This window comes from Geospiza fortis, unplaced genomic scaffold (assembly GCF_000277835.1).
Source record: "Geospiza fortis unplaced genomic scaffold, GeoFor_1.0 scaffold55, whole genome shotgun sequence".
In the NCBI taxonomy this organism is placed as follows: Eukaryota; Metazoa; Chordata; class Aves; order Passeriformes; family Thraupidae; genus Geospiza; species Geospiza fortis.
Genome location: NW_005054308.1, coordinates 7,301,267 through 7,320,010, shown reverse-complemented (window position 1 = coordinate 7,320,010; position 18,744 = coordinate 7,301,267). Strand labels below are relative to the sequence as shown.

Below are 18,744 nucleotides of genomic sequence, written 5' to 3'. Positions count from 1 at the left end.
ACTGACTCTCTCTGAATCCCTTCAACTTCAACAGAGAACAAGCCACACTCAGTCTCTCACACTACCCCATGCCTGGAAGCAGCAGCATTCTGGGAGTCCAAGGACAGAGCCCACTCCAGCTCCCACCACCAAGCAGAAAGGCACTGGCAGAGCCCTGCCCTGGGAACACTCCTGACTCTCAGGGTCTCAGTCCTGCTGCAGTCTCAGCACTGCATCCCACACCTCCCTCCTCATTCCCCCAGTGCTCACCAGTCTCCTTCTGGAAGCTCTGCCGGGGCACAAACTCGGGGCAATTGATGAACTGTGAGAAGTCTGTCTGTGTGTAGTCTGCCATAGGAGGGCCAGGCAGAGCCCATTTTTCTGGCTGCTCTTTTCTCCTGATCTTCTCATCCACGATTTCCACCACCTTGCTGTCCTTCAGAGCCTGGAACCAAGCAGTACTTGGTTAACTTAGGGCCTTGCTCTGGCATATTGAGGGGGTCAGCCCAAGCCATTCCTCCCTGGGAGGACTAACAGGAGGCAGGAGCAAATCAAGAACAAGAGAAAGCTCCATTTGCACCTCACCCACAGTGAACAGGCATTACACAGGGGTGATGAGGAGCAGAACAAGGAGCAAAGGTCCCCTTTCCTTGCCCTCACCTTGATGATGAGGCTGATGTCAGTGGTGAGTGCCTGCACGCGGTGGAAGCTGGCGATCAGCGTGATGGGCAGGAACCCCTCCGAGTCCATCTTGCGCCGCAGGAAGAAATCCCGCTCCAGGTTGTCCACGCTGAAGTAATATTCTCTGCATGGACAACGTGTCAGTGAGAGAAAGACCCAAACCACCATTCTCTGGGTACCCCCTAGGAAATAACCCCCACACACACTGAGGGGAGCAAGCCCAGGGAGCCCAGATGTCAACACCTCAGCATAGTCAACACGTCAGCTCTAACGCTTCCCATGGGATTGGATGGACAGTCCCCCACCACCCAACAAGGACAGGAGGTGGTGCTCACATCTGCCTCTTGATGTAGTCCTTGAGCAGCTCCTGGTCCACGCTGTAGAGCTCAGCACTGCTGATGTTGTCAAAGTAGTAGGTGATGTTGCTGGCGTACTTCTGGGTGCGGGAGCCGTCCGAGCCCTCGAATTTCCGGTACCCATACTGGTAGTCAAAGTGCCCTGGGGGACACCAGGGTCAGCACAGAGCCCCTGGGGTCTGCCCTGCCAGATGGGGGTGGACTCCTGCACAAACACTTCCCTCTTCCTGAGGATCCCCTGGAAGCCCTCAGTACAGCACCCACATCCCTCATCCTCCTGCTCTCTGCCTCTGCTACAGAAGAGCCAGGAACCCTCTTACCCAAGGGTAACTGGGCAGCCCAGCTGATGCATGAAGGACCTACACTGAAGCTGCATCAGTGCTAGCACAGACACTGCCCAATCAAATGTCAGGGCAGATGCTCTTTCTCACCCAAGCCATGACTCCTGCTTGGCTCTCAAATGGCATAAAGCCTTCACAGACTATCAACATCCTTCAATTCCTGCTCACAGAAGTATTGCAAGGGGCAGAAACATAAAAAAGAACTTGGTCTGAGTAGCAGGAAGACATCTGCTTTTATAAAAATACTAGTATGAATTATTTGCTTTGTTAACAGCAGCTCAACTTACCGGCTGCAATGACCTGCCACAATACTCCCCTGCATCCCTGGAGTGCTCTGCCCTCCCCTGCCCACTTTAGAGCCCCAGATCTCTCAGGCACACAGACACAGAGCTCTGTGTCACTCTCCCTGCAGTCACAAGAGCACACACACACACACAATGCTCACCTCCTCTGCCACGGCCCCTGCCCCTGCCCCGGCCGCGGCCCCGGCCCCGGAAGGTTCCTCGCACGGCGCCTCCCTCGCTCTTCACGCTGGACGTCTCGTCGTGGTCCTGCCAGCTGCGCTCGTGCTTGTTGTCAGGGTGCCAGCCTGCAGCAGGGGGAGGAGAGGCAGGAGGGGAGTTAGGGCATGACAGCACCTCCCCTCTGAATGCAGGACAGTTGTCCCCCGGGCACCAGGGCTTGTTCTGCCCCGTGGCCAGGCCAGGAGGGTCCCCAGCCCGAGCCCCACCTTTGAGCTCGCTGCGGTTGTTGGAGGGGTGCCTGTGCTGCTCGTTCTGCCGGTTGTTCCGAGAGGCTGTTTTGTCCCTGGGCACCTCTGACTTCATGTCTATCTGCAGAGGGACCCACTTGTGTTTGTTGCCTGCAAAAGGACAGGGTTTGGGTGTGACACAGGTTCAGAGTGCATCTGCTTCCTCCCCCGCAGCCCCCACACGTGGAGGGGAGAGAGCAGCAGGGCCTTTTGGACAGACCCTGTCCTCTGACACCCCTCCAGGCCTCAATGGATGCAGAACAGCTCTGACCAGGACTCTGAGACATGGAGGGACATGAGTCAGAGCTTGCCTGTGGCAATTGTTACAGCACTTGTCCTTCCTCTGCCCCTTTCTGCCTGCCCAGGCTCAGGCCAGACTGAGCCCACGTGTCAACTACAGCTGATAGAACCCACAGTAAGGGGCTGCTCTATGCCCCCATGGAGCACACGGGAAGGCAGGCTCCTGCCCTGCCCCTGCTTGGGCTCTGCTCCACCTGATCCCACCAAAATGCCACCTGAAGATTGCAAACACCTTTTCCCACAGCTGTCCCTGCACCGGATCATGTCCTGCAGCAAGGCCTCCAGAGAAGGCAGAGGATGCTTCCACTGCCTGAGGGCTGGGAAGGGGAAGAGAAGCTGAGCCTGGTGGACTGTCCCCACCAGCTCCTGCCTTACCTTTCTTCTTCTGGGCTGACTTCTGGTTGTCATCATCACCATTCTTCTCCTCCCCAGACTCATCAGATTTGGTTTTCAGGCTCTCCTTGCCATCGCTCCCATCTCCCTTTTCCTGCTCTTTCATGTCTTTCTTGACAGGCACCTTCCGAAGGGACGGCGCTTTGTGTGGCTGCTGGGGACACAGCAGGGCAGGAAAATGTGAGAGGTGGGAGTAGTGAGGAGCTGGAGGCAGCCCCCAGCTGTTCCAGCAGGAACAGGAAGACTTTGCCCTAGGCTGGGTGCATCCCTGCTCTGTACCTCCCAAAGCTGTCCTGCTCCTAGGGAAGGGCTCATGGCTGAGCAGGGCAAGGCCTCATTGAAGCACCAAGATGGGCTGACAGCGAGACCTCGTGCTCATGGATGAGTCTGTCCTGTAAAGGACCAGACTGCCCAAGTGACAAAAGGATGAGTGACCACCTTGCCCTGACAGACAGCCAGGAGCTAGCAGAGCAGCACCCAAAAATAGAAAGGTTTCAATGACACCCATGTCCTCAGAAGGGAGGAAGGGCTGAGCCCCTTCAGCACACCAAACCCTTCTCGCGCATTTTCAGTTCCTCCTGTGGAGCTCCTGACCTTGGCCCAGTCCCTTCCTGCACAGAGCAGGTCTGGGAGCTGGCCTACCTGCTCCAGCCAGCCCAGGGTTTAGACTGGGCTCCAGGTTCCCAGAATAGCACTGAGGGAGGGAGGCAGCCCTAAAAGGAAATTCCCTGCACACTATTCCTGGCTGCCTCTGCACTGACACTCAGCACCCCAAATGGCCTGGCTCAGCCAGTGCATCCAGAGGGATAGGGAGGTCTGCAAGGGCCTCATCCTGCCCATCACAGTGGTTCTGTGTTCTCACCTGCACACTCTTGTGGGCTATTTCTCCAGGTGTTGGCCAATTTGTGGCATCACCAAAGTCACCAACCTGGTACCAAAGAGAAAGGTCCTGTTAGTCCACAAAGCTGCAGGTGTCCCCTGCAGCAGGGAAGAATGCTTTCCATCCACCACTGCCCCACAAACAGCTGTCCCCAGGAGGCTGGAGGGAGACACCCACACTGCACATACACAGCCCCTCTCCCCCCCAAAGCAGGAACCCTGAACTAATTCCAAATAGCTGCAGACAAGTTTATGTCCATCAGACATTGTAATGAGGCTGCCACTGCTCCTGCAAACTGCATGTTCCCAGGCTCTCACCAAATATTCTGCCCCAGCAGCAGCAGCATTTGGCAGCAAGTTGCCCAGGGTAATTCACTCAATTACAGGCACCATGCCTTGCACAGGGAAAGCACTCAGCTTACAGCATTCTAAATACACCTGATGCAACTACACTCCACTGAAGAAGCTCTTCCAGCTCCTGGCAGCCACAGCCAGGCACAGCCCCAGTCAATGCCCAGCTACAACCACCATGTGCTGCCAACAAAGCAAGGGCATGGTCTCAGAGTGGCTGAGAAGACTCAAACAGGTGAAGGGAACTCCCTCATTCCAGTCACCATGGCCACACAGGGGAACATCAACTACTTCTCTGCTGAATAAATGACCTGCTCACTAGTACCATTTCTATCCCTTTCAGGTTTCAGAGGACCTGCAGGACAGAGGAAAGAAGTCAAACAGCCGCCCAGGTACCAAAGGAATCATATTTGGGCACAGAAACTCCTCCTTGCCCTTGTGGGATTGTTATTTCTGAATTAATTTGGAGTCAAAGGAATTTTTTATCCCTGAGGAGATCACATCTTTACATGCAGGTGCCATGCTCCTCTGCCCAGGAGGCAAGTTTCCTGGGAAAACCAATTCCAGTGCAGGGCCATGCCTGTTTCACAGAGAGGAGCACCTTCCATCCCCAGGGCCCTCCTCTCTCCAAAATGGAACGGAAAAGGAAAGTCCTATCAAGTTGCAGATAAATCTCTACTGGCTGCTGGGAGCCAACACCAACAGCCCTGTCCCCAGCTGTGCCCCAGAAGAAACTGTTCCTCCATCACCACTGATTCCCTGGAACAAATTGCCCTGGTTCCTCCAGAGGAGTGGCTTTGTCTGACATCAATTTCCCTGGCTCTCTGTGTGCCAGGGAGGAACAGACTGCACAAGGAAGGACAGAGCTGCAGACACACCACTGTCACACCCAGCCTGCACTGCAGGGCTGGGCACGGGCTGAGCCCACAAGGAATCTGGGGTGTCCTCACAGTGGGGTGAGAGGTTTGCCACATCCAGGACTCCTCCAGGTGCCTCCCTGTGAGAGGGAAGGTGAGAAGGTCTCCCCTGACCAAGCTGGGCAGAAAACCAGTCACAGCAGCATGCAAAACCCCTAAAATGCCGAAGAGGAGATGGAGAACAAGCACAGCACATCAAACTCTCCACAACCAAGCTTGTGAAGGGAGAGCTCTGCTCTCCAGACCCTCGAGAGGCTCATGTAGCACTGACAACTGCACCAGAAACTGGGGGCCAGTGAGAGGAGAGCAGGCACAGCCTTACCTTGCTTCCTTTCCTCTGTCTCGGGTTGGCAGCCCTCACCACTTTCGCTGGAGTTGTAAGTTCTGCAAGAGAAGGACAACAGAAGTGTTAAAACACAGCTGAGGGCTGTGAGTGGGAGTGTTGGCTCTGGAGAGAAGTGGGTAGGAAGCAAAGCAGCTCCCCCTTGAGCAAAGGAGGGCTAACAGGACAAGGTAAACAGAAAACACAGCCAACTCCTGACTCGAGTCTCAGAACTGCCCCGTTAAGATCAGAAAACTCCTGACCAATCCAGGTGGCCCAGAGATGGACTTTTAACCCCATGCTGCTGCAGGATGGCAGCCCCTGCCTTAGCTCTGCCCTCCCCAGCCAGGGAGGAGGGGGCAAGGAGCTCAGCTCATGCTGCGAAGCACCCACAGAACAACAAAACAAACCTGCCCTTGAAAAGCCAATTCCCATCATGGCACTGTGAGGAGCTCCCCAGGGAGCAGAGCAGGGCTCTGACAGAGATGTGCAAAAGTCTGTGGCTGCTGAATCCTGGTCTGAAGTCAGGCATCCCAGCAGGGACAGCAAGTTCAAGAGAGGCAATGTACAGAAAGAATGAGCCAGTGCCTAAATCCTGCTACAGCTGAAAGTATTTAGGCACTGAAGCACCTCTGGGGTGTTTTTAACATATCAGAGTGAGACTGCTGGGGTTCACACCACCACAGACCTCACAGCAAGTCAAGATCTCAACCTCACCATGGCCTATCTTGGCTCCAGCTCACACACCACCTCCTTACAAGCAGAAACAGGAATTCAGCTTGCTTTGTCCCCCAGGTCTGGCTGCAAGGTCTCTGATCAGGCTCACACAGGGCACGCAGAGACCAAGCAAGAGAGCAGCACAGCTCTGCCCAGCACAAACCAGAGGGTTTGTGGGGTCTCCCCCAGGACACTGGTGCTCCACAGGGGGAGGAGAACCCACTGGGCCCTGCCCCAAAGGGCAGCCCGTGCCAGGTGCCAGGCTCCTGCAGAGAGGATTTCTGCTGACTCACTGGCTTTGTTTAGCAGAAAAGCAGCCCTGACTGGGGTAGGGTGAGGGTGGGAGGATCAGCACGGGCTATCAAGGGATGCCCCGGGAAACACCCTGAGTAGCCTATTCAGCTCTGCTCAAAGCTGCCTTTGATCTCCTTGCAAGGCTGGACAACTTTGCCTGGATGATCAAAACCGGTCCTCTTCTGAGCCTCCAAACCAGTGATTCATCCTGGCCTTGCTCAGAGCTGGAGGCTTTGAAGTGTCAATAAGGCAGAGTCAGACATGGCAGGACAGAGCCACGTGCACTCCCCTTCCCCAATTCCTTTCGCTATGGCTCCTATATGGGGATTTCAAGTCCAGAAGAGTCCAAGCTCTCAGCTGGATCCCCAAACCCTCCCCTTTTCCCCCAGGACCTCCCCAACCCACCTGCAGTGCCTCCCTTCATGAGCAGCAGCAGTCCCACGTGTCCCTCATTTATTCCATGTGCACTTCATTGAGAATCCTGGCTCCATGGCACAAAGCTTGCCACAGGGCTTTTAAACTTCCCTGCTAGTGTAGGAAGCGCCAGCACTTTCAAAACCGCCCCCAAAATCCTCCATTCAACACCCACAGATGTCACCAACTAAATATAGCTTCAAAAGGCACCAGGAGCTACAGCACGAACCCACAGATACAGAGCAGCCCTGCTTGCTCCAATAGCACTGATGGGACTGGCACAGCCTGATCAGGCTGATCTCTGGGGCTGGGGACAGCAGGGACAGGTCTCTGTCTGCAAGGATCCCACCCAAGTGCCTGCTCCCAGCACAGCACAGCCCCAGGGCTCATAGCAACGGCACCCAGCCCTTTCCTGCAGCTGCCTCAAGGCCAGAGATGTTCTTGTGCTTTTTTTTGGGAACCAGTCAAAGAGAGGGGCCTCACAAGCAGCAGTGAAAGAGGACCAAGGGGCACAGCCTGCAGGGGCAGGTGCCACAGACTCCATCATCTCTGCGGGGGAGGGAGGAGATTGTTTGAAACAAGTTCTGCCGCTTTCCTTATCTGCAAGATATGAACAGGGATCCCTTATCTCACTGAGGTGCTGAGAAGACTAATTAGCATTTGCAGAGCACTGCAGAAGACAAAATACAAAGCAAAGGGCTGCAGTCCAGCAAGGAGGGAGGCTGTGGAGCATGGATGGAGACCCAGCAATTCATAGTGGAGACCGAAGTAGGAGACAAGAGGCTGTGACTGCGCTGGTGGACACGTGGCCAGACACAGCATTTGCTGAGCCAAGAGCACAGCAAGCAGAGGCCATGCACGCCTGCCACCCTCCAGGGCACAGCAACGTAACCAAGGGCACCAGCAGCACATCTTGGGGTCCTCAGCTGAAAAGATCCCCTGCAGGAAAACCTCACTGCATCAGCCTGGGGAGTGGAGAGCAAGTGAGTGCTGCTCATCCCAGGTAGGAGCTCAGCAAAAGCAGAGGGACACTGGATGCTGCCCTGGTTCACAGCCGAGCCTTTAAAAGCTGCTGACAGATGTCTCAGACCTCTGGGTGTCTCACAACCCTCCTTTTGCATCTGTCTGGTGGCAGTAAGTAATTTCAGTTGCACTAGCAGCGCCTGACCACCTCCTGAAAAACAGGGCCTCTCTGTGTGAGGGGACAGACAAAACAGCTGCAGCGGGAGCCAGGGCTCAGTGGTGTGAGGCTGGCACAGGGACAGCGGGCAGGGAAGCAAGGAGCAGCTTTGCCTGCAGCCACAGAGCAGATGCTGGCACAGCCAAGAAGAGAAAAGCAGCAGGTCTTGAGTTTTGATCTGCTGCCTGCAGCCAGAACCTGATCGTTTGTCCAGCCATGGGGTTGCCCAGCCACGAGGAGATTATTTCTCAGCAACCAAGGGGACAGGTGGGAGCACCCACAGCAGCCCCAGCGCTGCTATCACAGCCAAACCCTTCCTGTGGCTGTGCCACAGCCAGAGCCCTCCCTGGCTTGGGACACTCACTCCCAGATGCACCTGAGTGGTTTCCTGCAGCCCACACCTGGCTGGGGCACAGAGCCCTGGGGTGGGAGGCTCACAGGGGCATCCAGGTGAGCAAATGCCTCTTATCCTTGCACAAGGACCAGACAGCCAGAGTCACAGCAGATCCACAGCTAAATATCCCTCCACTCCACCAGGGACATTTGATGTAGGATCACTGAACTCAGCAAAGCAGACATACCTACTAACTTATCTGGGAAAATGAAACCAAACACCCAGCAACTGGTTTTCTGCCTTTCCTTGCATCCAGTGGAATTTATAATGGAATTTTAGAGAAGGTACATGAAGAGAGGGAATAAATTTGCAGTGCTGGGCAGAAACCTGGCATTACTGGAGAATACCTGTACCTATAGCAAGAATGCTGTAATGCCCACAACTCATGTGCAATGCAGACAAGGGCTCCAGCAGCAGCTGGGACAGCCTCAGAGGGCAGCGGCACAATGTCCCTAACACAGCACCCCCTCCTTCCCCAGCAGCCAGGTCGACAGAAAGGAGCCCTCCTGCTCCCTGCTCCACAGCCTGGCACCTTCCAGAAACTGCTGATAAAGGAGGTTCCAAGCCAAGAGCCCGGACTTTGTGCTGAGGAGGCTGAGGCAGGGGCGCATGCTCTGTGATGCAGCTCCTGATGGGGCTGCAGGAGCCAAACCAGTATCCCCAGTTTCCCCAGAGCCCTGGTAGGAGCTCAAGGGTGCTGTATGAGACAGACAGCCACGTGCCCAGAGGTCCACCAGGATCCACTTCACTCTTCTGTCTCCACACTCCACAGAACACTCCTGGCCCATGTGAAGACTAAGTCATAACCAACACAACAGGACACCTGCTCTGGCATTGAGGTTTTTAGGTGAGAAAAGCAAGTGCAGCTGGGGCAAGGGTGAGCTGAAAAAAATGTTAAAAAATGTTTCTGCGTGGGATTATCTGTTTTCCCAGGAGACAGAGTCCCTCCTGGGGTACTGACACACAGGAAAGAGGGGGTGAAACAGCACCAACCCTCAAAGAAATTCCCACAAGACAGACCCAGCAGGTAACCTGCCACAGGCAGGCCTGTCAGGACCTCACTGTGGCTGCAGGAATCCCCTTCCTGGCCTAAAAGAATCCCTAGGGAGCAAACAGCTCCAAAGGTGCATCCCCACCTTCCCAACATGGGTAACTCAGGCCACCAACCCTGTCCCTGTCCTTGCTCCAGGCCTCAAGGAATCCCTCTCCCAGGGTGACCTGATGTGCACAGCAGCAGGGGCATGACATGGATCCAGAGACTCTCCTGTGGCACTCATGCACTCAGTGCAGGACTTGCAGTCTGAGCCTGCCCCAGCCACCAGCCCACAGCTGGTGAGCTTCACGTCCACCAGGAGCACACAGGGACATTTGCAGGACCAGTCCTGCAGGCCAGATGTGACCTGCAAGCCAACAGTCCCTGATCCCACCAGCAGCCTGCCTCTTGCAGGCAGTGAAAGCTCTTTTCTTTTTGAGTCCATCCCAAACAGGACCCCCTGAAGTAACAGGCAGAGAAGCCCTGGGGGACGGGCAAACACTTTATTTATATATTTGTAACAGCTCCTTTTGTGGGTGCTGCACCCATTTCTGGATCAGCAAGAGGCTGTGGTGGGCAACACACCCTTGCTGTAAAGGGGCTGGGAAGCACCAGCAGATGGGAGAGCACCTCAGGCTCCCCAGGGAGACACTGGCAGCACCCCTGTGAGCAGAGAGGTGCAGATACCCCAGAGACCAATCAGCAGACTCAGCCCTGCCTCCCAAGGAGCTGCTCCCAGCACAGCCCCAGCCCTGTGCCAGAGCTGAGATGGGAAACACTTGTCCCTGCAGCTCCACACACGAGCGGAAAAGCCTGGGATTTATAGCACTGGCTGCTTGGCATGCTCACATTTTGCTGAAGGCATCACAAGGCACACAAAGCCAAAAAGGTCCAGGACAGGCTCAGCTCACAGACTGCACCTCCTCTAGGTTTGTAATGTTTTACAGCTCTACCTCCCACCAAATCACAGTTGCAGCCAGAGGCACATGAGTGCGTGGAGGGGGAAACAAGGGAGGAGTGGATGGAGTTCTCATTCAGCTTTAAATGAGATGTTAGCACGAGGACATCTTCCAGCACAAATGGGTTGGTGTCTCCACAACCCAGGGGCTGCCACCTGCTCCTGGGGACTGCAGAGAACCACAGTCAGCCCCAGCACTCAGAGCATGTGGTCTCACAGCTCCCAAGGGCAGCATTTGGCCCTGCTTACAAAGGCAAGAGGAATATCTGCAACACCTCAGCAACAGCAGAAGTTTCCTGTACATGAAAGAGAAACTGCAGAAGAATGGCCAAGGTCAGGACCAAGCAGAAGACTGGATCCTTAAGGTGGATGCCTGAGCAGGATTCAGGCTTGTAAAGATCATGGGAAGCCTGCTGAGCTGGAGCAGGAGATAAGCTGCAAGTACTATGGCTCAAAGCCTTCCAAGCAATTTTCCACAGCTCCTCTGCAGAAGCTCCACTGTACAAGCCCTACTGTAACAGCAAAGGAAGCAAGAAGCTGCCTACATCTCTCTGCAATGTAAGCTCTGCAACTGCTGCAAAGATCACTCTCTAAAAATAACTTCAAAAAGGGCATCTGACAGCTCCATGGAGAGCATGAGAACACTCCCACCTGGGTGTCCCAGGCAGCTCCAGGAGCTCAGAAGTTTGCCCTGGAAAAGTGCAGGGAGGGAAGCTGGGGCACAGGCAGGCAGAGCCAGGACAGCACTGTTACAGGCTGAGTGTGGGCATCTGAGTTATAATCCCAGCTCTCTGAGCTCTCACATCCCTCAGCTGATAGTTCTGAAAGCCCCGGAAGAGGAGGAGCAGCTCAGGACGTGCAGAGCCCATCTCTGCTGACAGCACAAACGGGCATCCCCACAGTGAGCAGGGGCTTCAGTCAGAACACAGCAGAGCTGAGGAACAGCACTGCTCCTTTAAACACACAAAGCTGCTACAAGCTCTACACACATGCATTATCTGCAAGAGTCTGACATTTATTTCCAGAGCAAATGAGGGGCAGGAAGGGTCTGGACTCACCAAAAATGCATGATCATCCTCACTGCAGCCTCTCAGTCCCAGACAGAAACGCTTCAACTTGTGACCAGCTACACTCCAGGAGGAGCAGGTCAGGAAATGCCGACAAGCATTTCTAACATTAACACTGTCACTGAGGGCAGCCTGGATTCTTCCTGGCACAGACAGCTACTATTAAAGGTAGAGAATGAACTCCCTCTTAAGGGCGAGTGACATCTTTCCACTGCCTTTCAAAGGAAACCTCTTCCCTGAAGAGGATTTCTAGGAAACTCCTGACACACAATCCATGCTCACAGCCCTGCACACGATCCCTGAGATGCCAGGCACACACAGAATGAGACTGCACATGAACCACCTCCCACCCAGTTTTCTACAAAAAAAAAAAAAAAAAGAATCCTAAACTAAGGATTCTCTCCAGGGGAAACCAATGGTTCCTAAAAACCAAGAAGCATGGCACAGGGGACACAGCCAAGGTCACCCAGCTGACCAGACCTCACAAACTGTCAAAATGAGGAGGGTGGGCTGGCTCAGGCCCCCACAGCTGCTGGGCCACCCTGGTCCCTCTGAGCAGGGATAAGGTACTGATCACCTCTGCACGACAGGCTACTCCAGCACCAGTGCCTGACCCAGTACATCTGGGGCAGATATCTCCAGCTGGAAGAGCACGTCACCAGCAATTCCTCTGCCAGCATGGAAGGCAGAAAAGCCTTCAAGGACACCTGTGAACACTCTGTCAGGTTAAATGGTTCAGGGACAGGGGCTGAAAAAGCCGGTGGCACTGCAGGGAAAACACCATGTTAGTGTGAGCCCCTGAGAAAAGGCACGAGTTGATCCAGCTGCTGCTATGGGCACAAGGCACAGCAAGGACACCCCAGGGCTAGGACAGGAGGCCACCTCAGGCAAGGCTGCAGCAGCCCAGGGTGTGTAAGTGAGCCAAATCATGGAGGAGATGGAGGGTCAGGCCCTCCCCCGAGCCAGCTCAGAGACCAGCTGATAGTTCATGACCTAAAAACTAAAATCAGTGGTGGGGGAGAGGGAGGGTTAACATGAACAGGAACTACAGAACAGCGAGGGCAGACACCAGGCAGGACTCACAACTCCTTACAGAACAGTAAAAAAAACAACCCAGCCCACTCACCTTTGGGAACAACTGATTTGCAAATTAAAAGAGGGTGTCCACCCTCCAGGAGGGATCCTGAGCAGTTTCCTCTGCTCCCGTTTACCTCTGCTGCACCGTTCTGCCTGTTCTGCCAGGCTCTAATGAAAAGCTAGTTAACAGTTAATTATTACCCATTCAGACACACGATCCCCTACTCTGACTGCCGGCTGGGAGGGATAAAACAGTCACGTGATGCAAAAATCCCGACCTTATGAAAGCACAGGCAACTATATTTAGTTGGAAAAACGATGACCTAGCGAGCGTGCTCCTCCCTGGCCCCCCCTTCAGAGGAGCCGACCTGCCACCTCCCAGGATCCTACCTCCATGGCACCCGGCAAGATCCTCATCCAGCAGGAGCTGTAACACTTAAATCAGGGACACCTGGCACGGGAGCAAGCCCTGTGTGCACATCCAGGCTATCCCGGGTGGAGGGGCCAGGCCAGCACACAGCCCAGGACCCTCCCTCCCCATCCTCAGTGCTCTGCAGAGGGTCACCCTGTCAGCAGCAAAAGCTGATAAGCACCAAGAGCAACAAACAGGGGCCTAGCCCAAGGTCCTGGACCTTATCTTGAAAGCAGGAGGCACACTGGGAACCCGACCAGTGTGACCAGCATAGGAGACTCATTCAGCAGCAACGCTCCAGCTGCTGGCTTCTCCATGCCCAGGGCTGGTGATGCCCAGAGCTGCTGACAGGAGTTTGCCCCCCTGGATCAGTCTACCCCTCTCTCCTCAGGGCTGGGTGACCAAGACAGGCACTGGTGTGCTGAGAACAGAGTGGGAGCCAAGGCAGCACCACTGCTGCGGAGACATGGCCCTAGAAAAAAGGTGCAACATCAAAATCCAAGAGCATCGCCTGCTCCCTCTGCAGTGAGAGAGCTTCAAAGCAGAAGAAAAGCAAAAAGCCTGAGGAGCAGACATCATTAATCTCTTGACATCAGCAGAAGAGTGCTCTCTGCCTGGATCCTGCTGTGGCCCATGAGACAGCACAGCCAGCAGCGCCCATGGCACGAGTGAGTCAGCCTCTTCTGCAGCTGCATCTGGGGACTTGGAAGCTGACAAAACCCTTTCTAGGAAGCATCTGGTACGTCTCACTGTAAATATTTAACAACAAAAAGACAGGAATCGAGAGCCAAGCGCCTGCAGAGAGACCCTCCAGCTCCAGTTCACACTGTCTAGGAGGAGACTGTGCAGCTCCCACTGTGCCAGTGGAGGGGGAGAGGGGTTGTACAAGGCAAAAGTGTGAACTCTACACAAAATATGCCTCTGGAAAACCTGTCATCTCAAAGAACAGAATGGGTTTCCCGAAAGGAGACTGTGATGTAATTCAAATAGCATCAATCCGAGTTCCTCCTGCTGTGATTCCTGGACCTTCCTGCTACTCGGGCAGAGGAATCCCTGCAGGACCAGAGTGTCCCCTGAGCAGTGGCCATTTGCTAAGTGACCACTTAACCTTGCCCTCAGCCTGCACAGCTGCAAACCTGCCTCCCTGACTGCACAGAAAAAGAAGAGACTGAGCAGCAGCTCAGCTTGTGAGGTCAAGGAACACAAAGGCAGCATGGTGCAGAAATCCAGCTCCATCTCCTGGGGCAGGGGACAGTAAGAGTGATTTGGTGGTAGGAGCAAGTGCAGCAAACTTTCCCAGGAATTTAGGGAGGTCATACCTAGGTCTCCCACTAAGCAAGGTGTCTCCATAAATGTGCTGAAGAAATTTTACAGTCTCGTGACCACCCAGATTAAACTGAGCACAGGTATGGGGGCTTTCTCCTGCTAGTGAATCCAGAGCATTAAAATCATTACAAGGCACTCAAATATCCCTCTGATCTTTGAGAGCAAGCAGAAAGGCTTCTTTTTGTGCTACTTCAGGATTACTGCACCTCAGCTGAGCTGATTTCAGGCATGCTTTTCCAAGCAGAAGATACACCATCCTCACTTATGCCCCCCACCCTAAGCAAGATGCAGAGACATTCCAAATTTTTCTGAATAACTCTGATATAGCAACTTCCTTCCTGAGTTCACAATCACATGAATCCTGCTGCATAAACCACTGTAATAAAGCTAATTCCAGTGCTACAGGTGGCTGTCTCCCATGTCAATACAGAGCATAAAAGAGTACAACACCCTAATCAGACTAAGTCTTCCCAAAGGAATCAGGAATACCCAATTACAAAAGAGTGCAACATAGCAGTTTCCTAATTTAAAAATCCATCTCCCCTCCTTTTATTTCTAAAGGATTAAAAACCACTTCTTTGCAGTGGTAGTATCACCCTCATCTCTTTATGGAAAACTTCACAGCGTTTAATTCAAAGAGGCATTTATAAACTCAAGAAAGATATCTCAGACACTGCTGACAGTTGTACAAAATGATCAGGTCAGGGTGCAGCAGATGAAAAAAAGTCATCAGGAGTGGTGAAACCAAGACAGAGCATCACTTGCTGCTCTGCTGAACACCAGCGCATCCACAGCTGCACCCTGCAGTCAGCTCTGGTCTCTGGAATTCAACAAGGGCACAGCGCTGTTACAGCTGCTCAAAGAAAGCAATTAAACCACCCAGAGGCAGCTCCTCCAGAGGTGAGACTAAAAAGGCTGGGATCCTCCACCATGGAGAGGAGGGCTGGCTGCAGGAGGCCAGGAGGGCACAGGCGCAGCACACTAAGCTAGCAGGAGATCCACTGAAGTGACAGAAGTATTCCCTGTCAGAGCAGGCAGCAGATTTCACACAGTAGCAAGTTCTGGGAGCTGAACAGCATCAGCTGCCTGGCAGAAGTTTGGTGTTCAGAGCAAAGACATTCACAGACATCCAGCTGCAAATGTGCCCTCCCAGTCCTCCTCAGCAGCAGAAGTGGGAATGTAAGTGCATCCCTCAGCCCACCAAGCCCAACCCTGCATCTCTCAGGGGTGTTGAAGTCTCTCAGCTTTCCATCTGAACTCCAGATCACATGGTTTGAAATGGCTCTTTCTGAAAAGCACCCTACAGCTGCCAAAGCCTGGTTGTGGGATGTGGGAGAGGAAAGCACTGAGGCACTGCTGTGCCAGACAGAAGGAAAGTGAGGCCTCTCTTCAACAACTGCTTTATTTGCAAACACTGGTAGGTAACTGGGACGCAAACACTGCTGTGCTTCCACCTCCATAGTGCTGCCACGTGACACGGGCATGATCCAAGCTGAGGGCAGGCTGCCACCAGCATCCCATGCTAACAAGCAGGAACTTGCTCTGGGGCACACCACAGTTACTGTGCCTACAAAATGGCTGAGTTTTGGCTCAGGCACCCAACCTATGCAATGCCCAACCCTGATACTGCAACTCAGCATCTTCCATCACTCTGCTAACCATCTCCTTGGGAAAGGACCAACAGACTTCTCACCCAGAGGGGAAACCAGCCATACAAACACACCTGACTAAAGCTTAAAAAACAGATCCCTGATACAAGTGTGGGAGTTCTGGTGACCAGAGTAAATTAACTCATTCAATCACCTCAGCAATAAAAAGGAGGTGAGGGAGTCAAACCCAACAGCCTCAGGAATGCACAACAGCTCTGGTGGGAGCAGCAGTGCCATTCTGCCTTTACCCCTCACTGTGTTTTGAGATACAACTTCCAGATAAGCTTAGTGCATGGGAAGAAAAAGCATAGCACCAACTTTAAGGCTTTTCTGGAGAAAGGTATGAGAAAGACTGCACAATGTCTGTGCAACTATCATTTAGAGGAATCCTGTTTAAGCTTTAACTTATCTCCTAAAAACCAGACAGAATTGTAAAAGAGGCCCCAAGCTCTGTAGGTAATGTTTTCTGCAACACTGCTGACATGTAACAAACACTTTCTGAAGCACTATCATCTCCTGCAGACACACACTCATGCCCCACCCTGGAGGCAGCTGTGCAAGGTCCCCAACCAGCTGGAGAACAGAGGATGGAGTAGGGCCAAGCAAAGGACATCTCCGAGTTCACAGCACAGGCAGACAAAACCCAACACCCAACGAAGACAGATCTTCAGTAAGGCGGAGAAAAACCTCCTACAAACTCAACAGATGGGAATATATCCTTGCTCTTCAAAACCCTAATATTTCACTCTTACATGTTAAGAAAGCAAGAAAATCATGAGGGACTTACAAATGTAGACTCAAAGCCTTAATCCAGTGCATCTAGTTCTACACCATGGCCTTGGTAACTGGCCAGAGCTCTGGAAACACATCCACAACTTCCATTCCTCTGTTGAGTTCAACAAGTTCAATTAGAGTGCCTCCAATGTCACACCACACCACTCTAAACCAGTGAGTTATTTTCCCTGAAATCAGCTTTAAGACACCAGAGCTGATTTCCATATTTCCAATGCCTCCACCATCAACAGTGATCTATCCTCACACCATCCATGAACAGGTGAAATGGGATCCCATGCAAAGCCAAAGATGGACACAGGGACATGCCTGGGGTGACAGAAGGCCAAGTCAGGCACCGAATTCCATTCCCAGGGCCTTTGCTATGGCACATCCCCACATGGCACTACAGCTCTGAAACAAAACAACAGGCCCTCACTGACTGATCCTGGTATCACTGGTTAAAACACAAACCTTTCCTTCAGTCTTGGCACTTCCACAACATCAGCCTGGATGAGGAGCTTCTGGCAATTTAGGAAAGGCAGGAATTGAGATCATCAATGTTTGCTTCTGAAAACGACATTACTTTCCTGATTTGAAACCTCCATCCAGAGCAACCTTGCTCTCCCAGCAAGGCTGCACACACCACTGGGACCAGGAAGCTTTTTCTTTGCACTGATGGCAACAAAGTGAGCAACTTGGTTGTCCTTAACAGCAACACACAGACTACAAGCCACAGGGGAGGTCTGTGTCTTCCCAAAGTACTGCAAATTCAAATATATATCCTCAGGTTCACAGACACATCCACCTGGATACAGGTAACATATAAACAACAACAATCTGAGTTACATTTGCATCTTGACACATCAGTGTTTTCAATTCTGTGTGATGAGCAAGACCTACAAGTTCCCAAACTCCTTCACCCTGGACATCCAAATTTGCTATGCTACAATGTATGGGAGGAAAGAACCTTCCAGCTGTTTAGTCATCACTACATGAAAGCACAAAAGATGTCACTGCTATACAGGAGTGACCAAATATTAGAGGTTTGTTTAGGAAGTTCTTTTGCTTCGGTTTTTGGGTGGGGCTTTTTTGGTTTTTTTTTTTACATTAATGTCCACTGCATATTCAAGACTGTACATGGCATGTACCAGTCTTCTAAGTTTGGTGAGTGCTGACTCTGAAGGAAGAGAAGTACAGGGAAGGCAAGGGAGAAGGAAGTTTGAAGAGCTCCATTTTTATTTAATACATACCAGACTGGCCATCAGCTGGAAATATATCTGTAAAAGAAAAAAAAAAAGATCAGTATTGGTTGCAGCTGGAGTGCAAATCATATTTAAAAGGTCTCCTCTCTCGATTTGTTTGCTTTAGCTAAACAGAGGAAGTATTTTCTTAGTATCTCAAGTTAAACATCAATCCAGCTTGGAACCCACCTCAATTCAACCACTTGTTGAGAGAAAGATTTTGAAGGAGTCTGTGTTTACCCAAATGCACTGCTCTCATAAATAACCTTCTGCATTGACTTCTAGCAGACAGCAGTGAGCAATAAAAAAGGTTGTTGAGATGTACCAAGATCCACACAATGAGCTACTTGGTGGCAGCCCACACTCCCCCTGAGCAGCAAAATCAGATGGAAATCTACAGAGAACATCTAACAGGGAGCACAGGTGGAAGCCAAGGCAAAAGCCAAGTGAGCATCCTTCTGGTTGTCCTTGGTTTTGCAGCCACAGCAGCTGTGCCTGGCTCTAACACAGCACCTACACCAGACAAACACCCCCATCACCAAATGGACACCCAGGGCCTTGGCACATCACCCATCACAGCAGGAGAACCCTTCCCCAGCTCAGGAGTGTGTCAGCAGGCACAGGCCACTGCACAGGACAGATGGAGTCTGGGGGGTTCAGACCCCAAAACAGATTATTCAACCTCCCCAGCCCCCCACGCTCTTTCTAGTTAGAGGTACAGGCCCTTCTCTTGGAGGGCCTTAGGTATTGCTGGGAAGATGTTTATTTAAGTAGCTGGAAGGACCAGACAACTTAAGGAGCACGTAGGACAGTGTGTGTGGAAAACCCCTGTTGATAAGGCATATGAAAACAGTACTTTTGAGAGAGCAATACATCATGTTTTCTTCAAGGGTCCTGGAAGAGGAGGGGGAAGGAAGACTGCCAGCAAGGCAAGGTCC

General features: G+C 52.6%; 1 protein-coding gene across 2 annotated transcripts in view; it reads right to left on the bottom strand.

Annotated features, from left to right (window-relative positions):
• LARP1 (La ribonucleoprotein 1, translational regulator) overlaps nt 1-17,839 on the bottom strand; it is a 24,270-nt gene extending 6,431 nt beyond the window's left edge. The window contains exons 1-9 of one of the 2 annotated variants that reach the window (XM_031055290.1): nt 17,816-17,839; nt 5,271-5,332; nt 3,664-3,729; nt 2,784-2,955; nt 2,088-2,219; nt 1,803-1,946; nt 996-1,158; nt 640-784; nt 250-424 (exon numbers count right to left, since the gene is read on the bottom strand). In XM_031055290.1, coding sequence (XP_030911150.1) covers nt 250-424; nt 640-784; nt 996-1,158; nt 1,803-1,946; nt 2,088-2,219; nt 2,784-2,907 — 883 coding nt within the window. In that variant the 5' untranslated portion in view covers nt 2,908-2,955; nt 3,664-3,729; nt 5,271-5,332; nt 17,816-17,839. The remainder of the gene's footprint in view (nt 1-249; nt 425-639; nt 785-995; nt 1,159-1,802; nt 1,947-2,087; nt 2,220-2,783; nt 2,956-3,663; nt 3,730-5,270; nt 5,333-17,815) is intronic. The other variant, XM_031055291.1, reaches the window with a different exon arrangement.
• Nucleotides 17,840-18,744: the final 905 nt, after the last annotated feature.